The sequence below is a fragment of the Chroicocephalus ridibundus genome, chromosome 4, assembly GCF_963924245.1.
Source record: "Chroicocephalus ridibundus chromosome 4, bChrRid1.1, whole genome shotgun sequence".
Taxonomy (NCBI): Eukaryota; Metazoa; Chordata; class Aves; order Charadriiformes; family Laridae; genus Chroicocephalus; species Chroicocephalus ridibundus.
The window spans coordinates 16,025,661-16,040,997 of record NC_086287.1 but is presented as its reverse complement, the minus strand read 5'-3'; the positions used below and the strand labels follow the sequence as shown (position 1 = coordinate 16,040,997).

Sequence of the window (15,337 nt, the reverse complement as noted above, 5' to 3'; positions counted from 1 at the left end):
GGCGCCGCCTGGTGTCCCCCGCGGACCCGATCATCTCCCCGCCGCCGCGCTGCCGGGGCCGGCTACGGCGGGGGCTGCGGCGGCGCCGTGCACCCGCTCGGCCCCCGCGGCGCGGCCGTCCCCCTTCCCCCCCCCGTACCCTCCCGCCCCCGGCGGCTGCATGGGGCGGTGCTGAGCGGCGGAGCGGCGGCGGGGAGCCATGCTGTCGAGGAAGGGGATCATCCCCGAGGAGTACGTGCTGACCCGGCTGGCGGAGGATGTGCCGGATCATGCCCGGTACCGCGCACGCGAGCGACGGGCGCGTTTCGTGGGCAAGAACGGTGCCTGCAATGTGGCCCACAAAAACATCCGGGAGCAGGGACGCTTCCTCCAGGATGTCTTCACCACCCTGGTGGACCTCAAGTGGCCCCACACGCTGCTCATCTTCACCATGTCTTTTCTCTGCAGCTGGCTGCTCTTTGGCATGGTCTGGTGGCTCATCGCCTTCGCCCACGGGGACCTGGACCACAGCACCCGGCTACAGCGCAGCCCCGGAGAGGGGGCGGCAGGGGGCTCGGACAGCTTTGTGCCCTGCGTGACCAGCATCCACTCCTTCACCTCTGCCTTCCTTTTCTCCATCGAGGTGCAGGTGACGATCGGCTTTGGGGGACGCATGGTGACGGAGGAGTGTCCGGCTGCCATCCTGGTGCTGATCGTGCAGAACATTGTAGGGCTGGTGATCAACGCCATCATGCTGGGCTGCATCTTCATGAAGACCTCGCAGGCCCACCGCCGGGCCGAAACCCTCATCTTCAGCAAGCACGCGGTCATTGCCTTGCGGGAGGGCAAGCTCTGCTTCATGCTGCGGGTGGGTGACCTCCGGAAGAGCATGATCATCAGCGCCACCATCCGCATGCAGGTGGTGAAGAAGACCGCCAGCCTGGAGGGAGAGGTGGTGCCCCTCAACCAGATTGACATCCAGATGGAGAACCCTGTGGGGGGCAACAGCATCTTCCTTGTCTCCCCACTCATCATTTACCACGTAATAGACAAGAACAGCCCCCTCTACGACATCTCCCCCCTGAACCTTCACCACCATGAGGACCTGGAGATCATTGTCATCTTGGAAGGGGTGGTGGAGACCACCGGCATCACCACTCAAGCCAGAACCTCCTACCTAGCAGATGAAATCCTCTGGGGCCAAAGGTTTGTGCCCATCGTGGCAGAGGAAGATGGGCGATACTCTGTGGACTACTCTAAATTTGGCAACACAGTGAAAGTGCCCACCCCTTCCTGCACTGCTAGGCAGCTGGAGGAGGACAAGAGCATTATGGACACCATGCCATTGTCCCCTAAAGGCACAATAAGGAAGAGGTCTGTCAAGCTAAAGCCCAAGTTTACCATAAGTGATGAGCCTTCCTGATGCCTTTTGAATGGGAAAGTCCATTAGGGCTTTATGTCTGAAAGATTGCATAAACTCAAAACACTGAGGTGGCCTCTTACTTTTTTTTTAAATTCAGGTTGGTAGCACAAGGTATGTTCTGGTGTTATTTATTGTGGGATAAATCTAAAGCTAATTATATTTTTTTAAAGGTGTGAGAGATTTCAAGCAGCACTGGGAGTAGGAAAACATGGTGTGCAGCTTTAAATTTCAATTCAGACTGTCCTATTTAATTGCACGATTTTTTTTTTTTGCATTGATTTGACTGCAGGTAATGACATTTGCTCAAAAAAATAAATATATATTTATCCTCAAAGATTGCAGTACTTAGGGTCTTGCCGTGTCCTAAAGTCAATAGTTTTTAACTGTTTTTTTCTAACTTGAACAATCAATATAGCAAAATAAAATATTAATAATTAATAAAGTAGGCTGGATTTACGTGATAACAAAGAAGTTAGACAATTTTATGTATGACACAAGAGCAGATCTGGAAGTGTCTATGTATTATACTCTATATCTCAAAGAAATTAACTGCCAGATTTGCTTCATCAATATTGTATGGAGCCATTCCACGTGCAATATGAAATGTATTTGAATATTTACTTTGTTTATTTTAAAACCCTTTACACTTCCAAAATAAAACATTCAGGAATATTTTTTTGGATTGTACTTTTCTGATATTAAGCAATGCTTTGCCTTTAAAAAGAGTAGCAGATAGTATACAATTGACATTAATTACAAATAGGAAAAATTCTGTATTCTAATTTCCAAAGGAAGAGAAGCTCACACACAGAGAGCCACATGCCAATAGGATACCCAGTAAAAAAAATTAATCTCTCCCTTAGGTTGGTCTGAATTCTGTCAGATAATCGGGGAATATAAATAGAATTAGATATTTTAAAGGAAAGGGCAATGCTGAGTGCTGAAATTGTATCTGCAGGCAGTAAGCAAAACCTTTCACTCCTTTCCCTTTTGTAAAATAAGCCAAGGGTTTTGTGCTTAGGGAAAGGGAGGATGTGTAAGACAACGTGGTCACTTCTGGGATGCTGTGTGACAAACAATACTCCTGCTGAGGGAACAGTTCCCTTTCCATTTACATCCTGACCTCCCTACACAGCTGGTGCCTGCCTTGGTTTTTAGCTGAATTCAAGATCTGGCCTTTACCAGCAAACATGGAGGAGCCATGTTCACCTCCTCAGTTCCACTGTGACAATAGGAGCAATTCCCCTTAGCACAACCTTGCAAATCCTCTATCTGGGGATATTAGTAACAGCGGCAATTTTATTTCTATGCAGGACTATTAGGAGATAGCAGCATTAACTATAGCGTGCTATTAACAGGGCAAACTGCTACTCAAGTAAAAAAAGATAATGTTGTCCAAATAAAACCTAAATAAACATTACAGAACTAATCCAACACCTTGTTGCACAAGCTGTGCAGGGGCACAATGTTACTTTCAAACCCAATTATTCAAGGAGCTTCTAGTATCAAGTTCTTGTGTTACGTGGCTCACGACAGACACCTGAAATGGTTTGTTTTGGCAATAGTATGGCAAATTTTTGATGCCTTGTCAGTGTAACAATATGACAAACTGATTCAAAAGTGTTACAAAACTTCCATACTGACTATGGAATATTTTCAGGCACCTATAATAAAATGAAATAATGTTTGGGTAAAATCAAAGGGGTTTTTTTAAATGATAAAATAGTAGTTATGTTTTTAATATTTATGTATTTCAGTTTTATGAAGACCTGTATCAGCATTATCAGACTGCCAGTTAAGAGAATAAATGCCTGTTCATTTTCCAAATTCCCAATACACCAATACTATTCTGTGTACAGCTCTAAAAATGTGATGTGTGTTTCACAATGAAAGAGTCAAATTAGCATTAACAAGTAGTCAGCAAAGAAAATTTGGAAAGGCATATTTTACATTTGTAATCGTAAAAAATCCTACTTTTTAAAATAGAGAATGATTAAATGCCTTTGATTAAATTTCTTCTGTGAGACTGAGTCTAATTGTCACATTGTTTTCCAGCTTTCCCTTTTACTGCCTCTGTTCCATCGCTCATCGGAGCGGCACTTACAGTAGAGCTATTTGCACTTCCTAGACACCTTTGTTCCTTTGAAAGTTCATTGTTCTTTATCACTTGTCACAATATCACTGCTCTATTCTTACAAGAGTCATAGATAAAATATTAGAGTTAGCTTTCCAGTGACTTGAAATCATTGGCTTCTCCATAGTCTCCTTTTAGTGCCTTATTTGAATGTGTAAGATACACCTTAAGGTTCTCACATAAAACCTCTTCAGCTCTGGTAGCATTTTAAAACTTTTGCCAAGATTTGACCTAAATGTAAAGCAATTTCAGCAGCACTACCATGCAACTATTTTCAGGAACTGATGCAAGACTCTTTTTCCCTCAGGGAAATCTGTGCTACAGAAGTAGAAAATTCCCTTTGTTCACTGTGAGATGGGAGGGGAAAGACAGGAGGAAGCAGCGTGCATGCGCTGGGCTGCTTTCAGGACCACCGTTTATGTCACTTCTTTTACAAGAATCTGCCTAATTTTCTGAAGTCTTGCAATAAATTGGCATCATAATATTATGAGCAAGGCAGGGTTTGTACTATTAAAATCACCATAGCAAATGATTTCAGTCAAAGTGTTGGTGAATTTGAATGTCAGGATTCTTGTAAGTTTAAATTCTTCTGTTCTTTCACCATTTAAAACGTTCAGAAGCATTTCAGGGGCAGAGCAAGGAAGAATAAATGTATTTATTTTTTACTAGGGATATTACTTCTTTGTGAGGATCCTTTCATTTTGTCATTTACAAAGTATTTGGGAACACAAATATCTGAAATTGTTTTTAAAGTTGTACTTATGCTGACCGGCCCTTTTCTCTGTAGGAAGGTTCTGAAGAAGGCGTCAGTGCTGTCATTTGACGTAGAAAAGTCCTCATTCTTAGCAATGAGCTAACGCTGCGTTTTCCATAGTTGAAGTCCAAAGTGAGTGGGCTTTTAAACTTTCTCTCTCAGCCTACATCTGCTTTTTGGTAGGTAGTATTGCAGTTGGGATCCTGCTGAACAGCTGCAGGGAGTGTGCCGTGGCTCCCATCACTGCTACCTCTCCACGTTTCTTCTCCACAGAAACCTGCTTGAGGGAAGCCAGGGGCTACATGCTCAGGGCTTGCCCTGACTGAGGGAAGGATGTGGAAACAAGAAGTGGCAAGCTATAGGTTTTGTAGTGACCCATTGTTGAATTTAGGGTGTGGTGGAACCAACTGTGTCCATAGGAATTGCCTTTCATGTGCTTCAGAGACCGTTATAATTTTATACTCATATTTCACACTGTTTAGTCCATTCAAATTGGATTTTGTTAAGTGTTTGGATGGACAGAAGGATCACAGAGTTTATTAATCAGAAAAAGAGACTGGAGAGCACTTGTGTTATATGCCATAGTTTTAAAATACTTGTAGTGACTGCTGGTGAGAACATAGCCGCCAGGTGTATCAGTTTCATGTTGTGTTTCCTAATGAAATCAAATGACATACATATACAAAATTAGAGTATAAAAAGGTCTGACTTTGTCTCTTTATCCCCCAAGGCACATAGTAAGTATGGTATTGTAGCGGTGTACTTCAGTAGGAAAATCTCTCTATAAAATAGATACAAATCAGAACTGAACTCAAGAGGCTGCATATTAAGGCAGAAGAGGGTCAGGGACATTAAAAATACATTTAAAATCCACAAGTGACACAGTGGGAAGACAATGTCAAGAAGTAATAAACTATTTTCTTTGAAGACCTTCACACCAGCAAAGGTGTGGCGAAGCTGAGATAAGAGATCAGACACCTAAAAAGCAGATGAGAGGTTGGTATAAAAGTCTTTAACAAGTCCAGGGCTTACATGCTAGCATAGATTAGCAACACGGTCAATGTCAAAATTCAGTCTGCCTTGTAAGGCGAGACTGCAGGCTGGGCGTGATCAGCATTGCTCAATCCGGTGGGTAAATATTGCTGCGTGTTGGGCAAGGTACAAGTCACAACAGAGCCCTGTTGGAGTCAGTGTTAGGAGGGCTTTGTGGCAACTGATTCTTGTGTTTAGTTATTTATTAATAGTTAATAATATCAAACTAAGGAATAATTAATAATTCTTTGAAAACTGAATTTGCTTCCTCATGTTTACCTTCCTTTTCCACTCTTTCTTTGTACATTGGTCACCCCCAAAGGTAATTATTGTCAGTCTGCTGGCACAGATTGTTTTGATTTGGGATAAAACACAAGAGTGCTCGGGGAAATAAAATACAAAAATAAAATAGATATTAGAAACCCAAAAACTTCTGTGAAATTGCCAAGCTTGTGACTTTCATGATGGTTCCTTGTACAAAGCATGGAAATATCTATTCATAGGAACTGGATATTAATAAACTACCATAGATCATTTGCTCATGTTAATTTTGCAGGTTCCTGTGGAAGGGAAGGTGGTTTAGCTCTTAAGGTTTGGGTTGAGGCAGAAGAGAAGAAAGTTCAAAATCACTGTATTTTAGGCTCCCTGGTTACACCATTCTCTCTCCCCATGCTCAAAGTCATAGTGGTGTTGCCACTAAAAATGCGCAGAATGAATGCTCTTTGCAGTGCATGTTCCTGTGTGGCTCTGTGTTCATGCAGGGACAGCTGCCCCATTCCAAGGTGGATATCTCAAACCCCAACTGCCCTGGAAGGCAGTAGAAAAATTCCCACCCATTCTGTGGATTTTTGGAACAAAGCATGTAATCTGCCAACCTGCTGAAAGCATATGCTGCAGCAGAAAGAGGTATTTAATCAGTGCTGCAGACCTTACTCATGCAAAGTTGCTGCTTGAGATGAGAAGACCCTTGTGTGAAGGAGGCTTTGGGTAAGATGGACCTGAGCAGGCGGTGGGACGTGAGCTCAACATGGCTGGTGACTGTCTAAATGCCTGTAACAAATGACTCAGTGTACTATTTTTGATTCAGCAAAGGAGAAAGATACGTGATACAAACCTCCACACCCCCCTAAGGAGAACTATTAAAAGAGCAGAAGACATTCTTGAGAGGCTGCAGATACCGCTGCCTCCATCCTGCACTTAGCACTGCTGAGTGCCTGCAGAGGATGGTATGCTGCATGTTTTTCTGGCTCACGCCCCTACTTTAATACATAATATGACTTTAAAGAATCATCACAGGGGAATGACTCACTTTAAAAGTAATTTTCAAAAATCAAAACCTGCAGCCGCTCTTTGCCACTTGCCCCTGTCAACCTTTGTGCCTGACAGATGGCAGGTCTATGAGAGGTATCCTAACCAGCTGCCTTACTGCAAAGCTCAGCAATCAATCCCATCTCAATCCTCGTGACAGCAGCCTCACAGAGGCACAGGTCTTCTCTTTCCCCCCCTCACAGGAGCTGGGCCCTGCCCTGGCAGAAGGCATGGAGCATCCCATCCCATCCCTCTGCCCATGCTGCTGTGAGTGTGGTGAGGCCCTGAGCTGGAAGCAGGGCTGCCACGTGCTATGGCAGGAGGTGGGAGCCACCCTTTTCCTTTCCTGGCTGTTCCTTGTTCATTTGCTGTTTTAAGTGGCAAATACCTGCTTGTTGTTTTGCATTTGTTTTCTCTGCCCAAGAGAGGACAGGCACAGTGTACAAATAGCATTGTTGTTGTTATAGTCATAATAATGTTATTCCTGAGTGGAACTGAGGCACAGAGATTGACAGTGAGCATCAATGCCAGCAGCCCTTGACTTCAGTGAGCTTCAAATCAGGCCCCCACGTTAAATTCTAGGCCCTTAAATCCAAGAGAGCTTGCCAGGGAGTTCGTTAGCACCAGGATTTCCCTCTTAGGATTGGCCACTATTAGGTTAATGGAGTGGGCAGCTGACTCAAATAGTCCCTGATGGTGCTTTTGCTGCAACAGTGATGCTGTTCCCTGTGTTTTATGTTAAAAGTCTCCTTCTGCTTCAGCATGTCCTGGGAGCTCCTTCTTGGGCCTTGTGAGTAAAAAAAATCTTGTTTTATTTATTTTTCTCTAGCATGAGAGAATATGGCCCGTGTGCATATTGTATAATTCTATATGCTGAAGCACTTGAATGTTTATCTTATGGTCTGATATCAGCTTGCCCTGTTTGTCAACTCTCTGAAAGGAAGTTGTGGTGAGGTGGGTATTGGTCTCTCTTTGCAAGTAACAAGTGATAGGATGAGAAGAAATAGCCTCAAGTTGCACCAGGGGAGGTTTAGATTAAATATTAGGAAAAATTTCATCACTGAAAGGGTTATCAAGCTTTGGCGCAGGCTGCCCAGGGAAGTGATGGAGTCACTATCCCTGGAGGTATTTCAAAGGTGTGTCAATGTGGCACTTTGGGACATGGTTTAGTGGTGGACTTGGCAGTGTTAGGTTTACAACTGGACTCGATGATCTTAAAGGTCTTTTCCAACCTAAATGATTCTATGGTTCTAAGTTCGCACTGTCTCCTGATGAGTGCATACAAGTTATGGGAACAGTGTTTTCCACACCCTGCCTTTGCCCCAGGTGCATTTTTCCAGTGTTGTTAGCTCTACTTTAGCTTTAAAACCTGAGAAGAAAAGTTAGTAAGATAATGTTTCTTTCATGGGGTGGGTGGAAAAGAAGGCCAGTGAGATGAGCAGGAAGATCAGAGTGTTCTTCTTGCAAAACGTATGGATTTTGTTGGAGCAGAGTGCCCAGAGAGCAGATCCTTATGTAAAATGATGCTAAACTTGGACTCTGAGGGTAAAAAAGGTACCCTATGCAGCCATCCCCAGTGACATTTTTAGAAGATGACTAGCACTCTCTGGGTGTGCTGGTCACGAAATACAGAAGGGTCGCTTGATATGAAGGAACTAACGGCTGGCTTCACCAACCATGGAGAAAGTTCGTGCTTACTGAGAATTTATCTAGAATTATAGGCAGTAAACAGATATTTTTCCAAAGGCAGTATCTGTCTTTAGAAATGTCTCTGTAGGATGTAGCCATTATTTACTCAGATTTTCTTCTATCAAGTGTTATCTGGACATCTATAGCTGAGATCTTTACACTTAGAATCTACCTACTTTATTAAACGGATGCATTTGATAGTGATATTTGATCAGTTTGAAAAGTTATTCTTTTGTGTTTCCTTTTTTTTTAATTGTGGCAAAGTTGTTATTCCTTTATTTACATTTTTTTTTTCTACTTATTTTGCTCATTACTGTACATGGCCTGAAAAGCATGTCACTTCTATTGTATTCTTGAACGACATCTTTTTGAAGAAAAAAAATTAAAAGCTCCACAGCATGCCATAGCTCTGTGACCTGAGGTCGGAACTCTTAAATTACAGTATTACCATTCAAGATATTTTAATGGTATCACAAATGTTTCTACTGTTATGTGCAGATCTGTCCTCACTGAGAAGAGTCTGTTTCCTTTGTGAAGCGGAACTCAATCAAGTTTTAAAATATAGGTTTCCTCAAAAATTTCATCTTCAGTAGAAACCTCACATCTCATCCTACATTCTTCACTCTGTGTTTCTATTTTGCAAGTTACACAGGATTCATTCTCATAGTGCTTGTTTTCTACTTCAACTGGGAGTAGTCCCTTAAACCAGGTAACTGAACTCACCTGGTCTCTGTTCCTTCCAGAGTCATAGCACTGAAGTGTCACATCCATGCTAGCCTTTGTGTGTGCTGTAATGCACTTAACCTTCAGAGTGGTAACTGCTTCTTGGCTAGATGGACCAGAATCTTTATTTTTTCAGAGAGAAGAGGATAAAGGTCTTGGCACCAAAGCCGCTCCATAAATGTGTCATGATGGCTGAGTGGTTTGTGCTTTACTATTAAAACTGTAATTTTCACATTTCACTGATGTCCCGTAACATTAAATAACTACCTGAAGACTAGTAAAAATTTAAGACTCTGCCTCCTTATTCCCCTTGCTTGGACTTGGCCTTAGGCAGGCCCAATGTGAAACTGTCCTGTGTTCGAAAACCTTCTCTGTATCTCTGTGAACCTCTGTCTATACTGCCAGAGACCCATTACTGCCTCCCTCAGGTGACTTCTGTATCAAAAAAGAAGGTCTTCGTTTAACAAGTATTAACCTGGGGACAACCTCTTTGGCGGTTTCCTATTTCTTCCCCGTCTACACAGGCATTGCTGATCCCAAACCTAGAGTCCTGTGGGAGATATAGGGGTGTGGAACTGTTGCATAAGCTGTACTGTCACTTACCATACCTTCCAGTAATGTTTTCCTGGTGAGGTGAGAATCGTGCTCATGAATTATATTATTAGAATGACCTTTACAGTTTTGTTCTGTTCTAAAACTAATAGTTTAAGGGCTCTGTGTGTCTGATTTGCATTCAGAGACAGTTTATTAGCAGCCCTATTATGTTGTTCTACAAAGTAGGAAGAAATATAATTATTTACAATAGTAATCATGTTATACTCCCCTATCATAAAGGGAGTTATCCACAATCTTGTATTAAAAAGTATCGCCAAATTTATGCCAGTCCACAAAGTTTTTAATAGTATGTTCTCATTACTCAATATTCAGTCATGACTGGTTTTCACATTGATTCTCAAAGAAACTACTCCAAAGTATGCTAAATTCAACAGATGTCTTGTTACTGACTTAAAAAAATCTGGATGTAGTTCAGAGAATGCCTGACTAAAATGGTGTGTTGACACTCATATGTCATTCATTTTTCTGAAGCAGTTTAAATAAAAAAAAAATACCGTTCAGCATTACTAGAGGGGTTTGATTTGATTCTTAGTGTGTTATAGTGGAAAAGTTCTGTTGGTTCACTTTTAAAGTTTATGGTGTAGCTATAGCTCGTTCAGTGCATAACTGTGGAATGGAAAATTCAATAATTTCCACATTATTCTGACATACAGAAATACTTCTTTAAAGATATAATCTCCTTTAGTTAACACTCCAATACCTCTAACAACTTTGTGGGGTGTCTTATTCCATTATCCAGCTACACTAAAAGGAGCTTGAGTATTTGCAAAGTAGTATCCAAATTTAAACTAACTTCTAAGCGATAACAAACAAGAATAAAACAATAATTTACCTGCAAGCTTGAGTTGAAAGGCTCTTTCTACAGTGTTGAGCTGCTGGATGAAAAACCTCACATCTTAATGTTTTAATACTGTCAGATGCCTTTGGAGAGAACTGTAGTTTGCTCATACAAAAATATAATCCATTTTCTCCAATGTTAGTTTTTATGACTTGGTTGGCTTCAGGTAACCACCCTGCGTCTCTGAGTCTTTGTGGCTCTGATACGTACATACAACAACTGATGTTGTCAGGTACAAAATTTGATATGGAAAAGTCAAGACAGACAGTCCTATTGACTGTGGTTTGTGTAGGATTTTTTTTCTTATCTTGGAGACAACAGGAGACTCCGCTAAAGTAAGAGAGAAAATTTTCCATTAAAAAGCTGCTGCAGCAAAATACTCTTGGGATACTAACCCAAGAGTGGTTTGTTACAGAAGAAAGAATTGCAACAGGAAAAAGTATACGCCTGCTGCTCTCTGGGTGCTCTGTACCCGGAGTCAGTAAGACAGTGCACTCACATATGTACATACATAGGGTGTCGTACTGCATATATTAAAAAAAGGAATCTCGCTCTTTGTTAGAGGGTGTGGGTTTTTTCTGGCAGCACGAATAAGACCAAAGTATGGGTCCTATCAACATAATAGCAACTAAGCACTTGTCTTGAGCAGGCTGTTTTCAGCCCATTTGCCATCACTTCCACCAACTAAAATATTCTGTTACTTTGCTACAAAATAGGTGAAGATCTATGGTTTGAGGACTAATTAGTTAAGAAGTGAACCCCAGACAAGGGGTTTATGCTAACAGTTCTCAAGCATTAAATCTAAAACCTATATTGCTTTCTTGCCACTAGAATTTTACAGCAGGGTAAATACGAAATTACAACTTGTGATTGAGAGGGGAGAGAGAAAGTGAAATTGCTCCTGTCAGATATGATATCTCCTGGAAAGCAAACTGGTAGTGGAACAGCTGGATTAAAGATAACAGAACCTCGATTTCTAGCTTTTTTTTTTTTTAACTAACTTTACTTTTAGCAAAGTTCTTAGTGGGGAATATAACATTCTTCACTCATTTGAAATAAAACAATTCAAGGAAAGCAAAAATCCAAGTTAAATTCAACCTTTGTTCATATCAATTTGTTGGAACTTTTGTAGAGACTCTCTGTGGCAAAAATAACATGCCAAGTGAACATATCTACTGAACCACTGCGTGGACTAATTTGATAGAAAGCTATAACCAGGGTCTCCTGGGGCTGAATCATGCTTGCGCAGTGATTTCGTAAGTTACACCTTCCTGTCCCAAATGACTCTGTATACCTGAAACAAAATTAAAATTATTTTCCCCCTCAAGTTACATCAAATAGTGCTTTGTACTGCCCTTAAAGTGAAAGGACCCATGGATGTATTATACATACCTGGAAGCCTTAGAAATACCTCTTTTGTGATGGGTTTCTTCAGGCTTTGTACACTACTTTGAAAGCAAATATTTTTTTTTTTTTTTTTCCCCAAACATGAAAGCCATAGAATTTATCTGAAGCACAGATCGTAGTTATAGAAGGAGTTGCCTGAGTGGCCCGGTAACTCTTGTCTGATGTTATCCTTGATCGTATCCTCCTCCAGTAACCACTGGATTTGAATCTCTTCAGGGCAAAAATCACTTACTCTACACACACAGAGACACAGAGTGATGATATAGTATTTGCTAATGCGAGATAAGCAGACAAAGATATGAAAAGGAGGTCAAAGAATCTTGACTATTTAGCTCTTTATAGCCTTGGTATTTATATATTTGATTATTTATATAGGACGCAAAAGGGATCCCATCACAGTAAGAAATACAATGAGAAATAATGTTCTTCTGATAGCTTAAACACAATGAACCGCTAGTCCTCTGGATATGAAAATGTACTTATTTATCATACTTTAGTACTTCTATAACAAATGTAACATGTAATTATGTGTTTTATTAAATTTTCCCTGGCTTATGAAGTTCCCAGCTTCCCCTTGCTAGTCCTTCTCGCAGTTCCCAAAACAGCTATGTCAGCACAATTTAAAAGGTGGTGAACTATGGAATAGAAGTGGTTTCCCTGCTGCGGGAGGAACAATCTATTTACTTTCTTGTAAAGCATCAGTGTTATCCTATTAAAGAATACTTCCTCAGGAAAATACTTCACAAACTCCAAGCACTATTCTTCGCCCCTCCCACCCTTTTTTTCTTTGGTGTGTGTAAGAGTTTCTTAAAATTTTCTGAGAGACAGAGACTGTCAAGTCTGCTCAATGGATTAGGCTCCCTGATTTCCAGTGGGGTAGGCAGGAATACAGGTGCTGTGGGCACTTTGAAATTCTCAGGCTAGCTGTTTTTCTCAATCTGAATCTAGACCTCGAGCTAGATATGGATGTATATCTGGAACAATTTTCTTTCTTTTTCGTGCACTGCAAAGTGCAGTGCTATGTATGTGTCTCACATTGGGACAGTCAGATCTGAGTAGTATTTTTTATTTTTTTTTTAATACTTTATGAAGCTAGTTCATGACAGTCTGTGAAATCTGATCGGGAGCAGTACTTCTGTTGTTCCTTAGATTCAGCTCTCTCAAAACTCTGTTTCTGGCATGTCTGTGCATATAAAGCTGGGCATCCAGGACCCAGCTGCACTGATCTCGCTCCAGAGCACTGATCTGACTCCACAGCAGTTGGCATGTCCATTAAACATTGTACTGCATCCAGCTCTGGTAGGGCTAAAAAGCAAATCACTAGATTTCTTTAAATTTTATCAAGATATGATACAGACTGCAATGTGCTGACTGGGGATTTCCCCCTGCTGGCCCCCTCCCCCAGATACTGAGCATCATGAGCCCCAGAGAAACCTGTGCTGGAAGCCCATAAGATAGGCAAAATGAAAAAGGATGGGTTTCACAATTGCACCAGATGCAGCTGTGAAATTCCCCTGAAGAAAAAACAAAGATGTGTTTGAAGGGTATTTTCTTCCCTAGTTAGAGAGATCTGGTGACTATGACCAACCAGTTTTTGAGAGACCCAGGTTGCCTTCTGTGAACAGAACGTGCCTTCTCTGGGGAAATGGTTTCCAGACATCTTAAATAAGATTTAGGGAAATGTATCCTTATAGTTCCTGAGGACCTGTGAGGGAAATGACCAGCTGTTGGAGAACTGAGTGTAGCAGTTAAGATAGCTATTTGGAGAAAATATATAGTATTACTAAGAGCAATTCTGTGTGAGCACATAGGAGTAACTGTGTGTTCACGTGAGGGTGTCTGGGTTAGAAGAAATGACTGTCACAGCTCTGGAGACAAAGAACACCCATCCTTGTAACAGTGAGATGAAAATTTGGGAGTCCTAAAGTGGACATTTGCTTTGAATAATATCTGTTTTAATACCAGTCATAGCCCTACCAACTTGGAAATCCAAACAGCTACTGTCTTCCAGAAATTAAACCATACCCTCAATGCATGGCAAAACAGTTTGCTTACCACGACAGTCAGTGGTGCTGTCTACTCAAGAGGATGCCACTTAAGAGTCTCATAAGTGATTTTGATGGGAAGCTCTTTCCTATTGTACTCACATACATCTGGAGAAACATGAACAGTGTTTGGAGCCACAAAAGTGCTGTTCTCTTCTATGCGCACCTGCAACTGAAAAGCTTTCAGATCCTCCTGGTGCTTTAGCAGAATTGCTTTCTCTTCTCTTGCAGCATTACATTGTGTGCTACGTTGCACGTTACTCCAGAAGAAAATTTGTACCTTTCTCTCTTGTGGATAATTCAGATAAAAAGTTTAATATTAATAGTTTGGAATGAAAGCCCACAATCTGGTAATTCAAAGCAGCTTCTTCCAAATGCTTCATTTGTACACTTCCTTTGAATGCTAGTATCTTTTGTGGAACTGTAAGGAAAAAAGGGATACATTTCTCTCCAGATGCATGTTAAATTAAAAAGAGCACGAAAAAGAAATGAACGCTATTTTTTCTCTCTCTCCTGCTTGTATGCATGCTGTCAGGAGGGTTTTGGGAAGGTACGCGGGTTGCTTCTCCCTCGCCTCTGTCCAGGCAGGTGATGCCGTGCCAGAAAGATCTTCTCTGCTGCCCTGGAGATGTGGCAGGCTGCTGCCCTTGGCATCGCAGGGCAGCTTTGCCCCTCTCTTGCCAGCTGTGGGCAGATGATGTCCTCCCTCCCCAGCTGCGGGAGTGCTGGGAAGCCAGTGGTGGGAGCTGCCCCAGGAGCTTGCCCCAAGCGCTGGACAGACTGCAACCAGCTCCTGGGCAGCATTGAAGAGCCATACACCAAGGAGAACAGCTATGGGAGAAGTGAGCTGCATTTACACAGTGCAAATGGCTGCCTAAAATAAGCTTTAGTTAGCTTTTATTTTTTTCAACTCATAAACATGAGTCGGTTCCTCACTTTACAAAGGCTTAGATACTATACTGTCATAGTGCATAAAAATATTTTGTTGCTTTTTTGCTTAAAACATGCAATTAAATTCTCTTGATTTGAAGACCCACAATTAAATAATGTTTAGTCCACCACTGCTGCCAGATATGTGACTGTACAGCCAGCTGCAGCCAGCCAACCTCCAAAGTTTCTTCCACATGAATTCATTTGTGAAAGGGTTATTTAGATGCCCAAGTTTGTCGCTGTTTCTTTTGAATAATAAACAAATCGTATCACCAAGCAGTTGGGAGTTACCACTTTGAAGTTCTACTGATGACACATGTGTATCAGGCGTGAGCAGGATGATTTATATTAGCCACTTTCTTAGTCAAACTGCATCTTTTCAGTTAGTCCTTTGTGGCAGTATGTGAATGCGTTGCACCTAATCCCAGTACTACTTTTCTACTTTTTTCCTATTTCATAA

General features: G+C 41.7%; 1 protein-coding gene across 2 annotated transcripts; it reads left to right on the top strand.

Annotated features, from left to right (window-relative positions):
* Positions 1–64: 64 nt before the first annotated feature.
* Positions 65–2,074, top strand: KCNJ11 (potassium inwardly rectifying channel subfamily J member 11). Of its 2 annotated transcripts, none has more exons than XM_063334245.1 (2): positions 65–231; positions 448–2,074. In XM_063334245.1, the coding sequence occupies exons 1-2, from the start codon at positions 200–202 to the stop codon at positions 1,400–1,402; spliced, it is 987 nt and encodes a 328-aa protein (XP_063190315.1). In that variant the 5' UTR covers positions 65–199; the 3' UTR covers positions 1,403–2,074. The 2 variants fall into 2 exon arrangements, with proteins under 2 accessions (XP_063190315.1, XP_063190314.1); XM_063334244.1 differs by having other exon boundaries at positions 65–276.
* Positions 2,075–15,337: the final 13,263 nt, after the last annotated feature.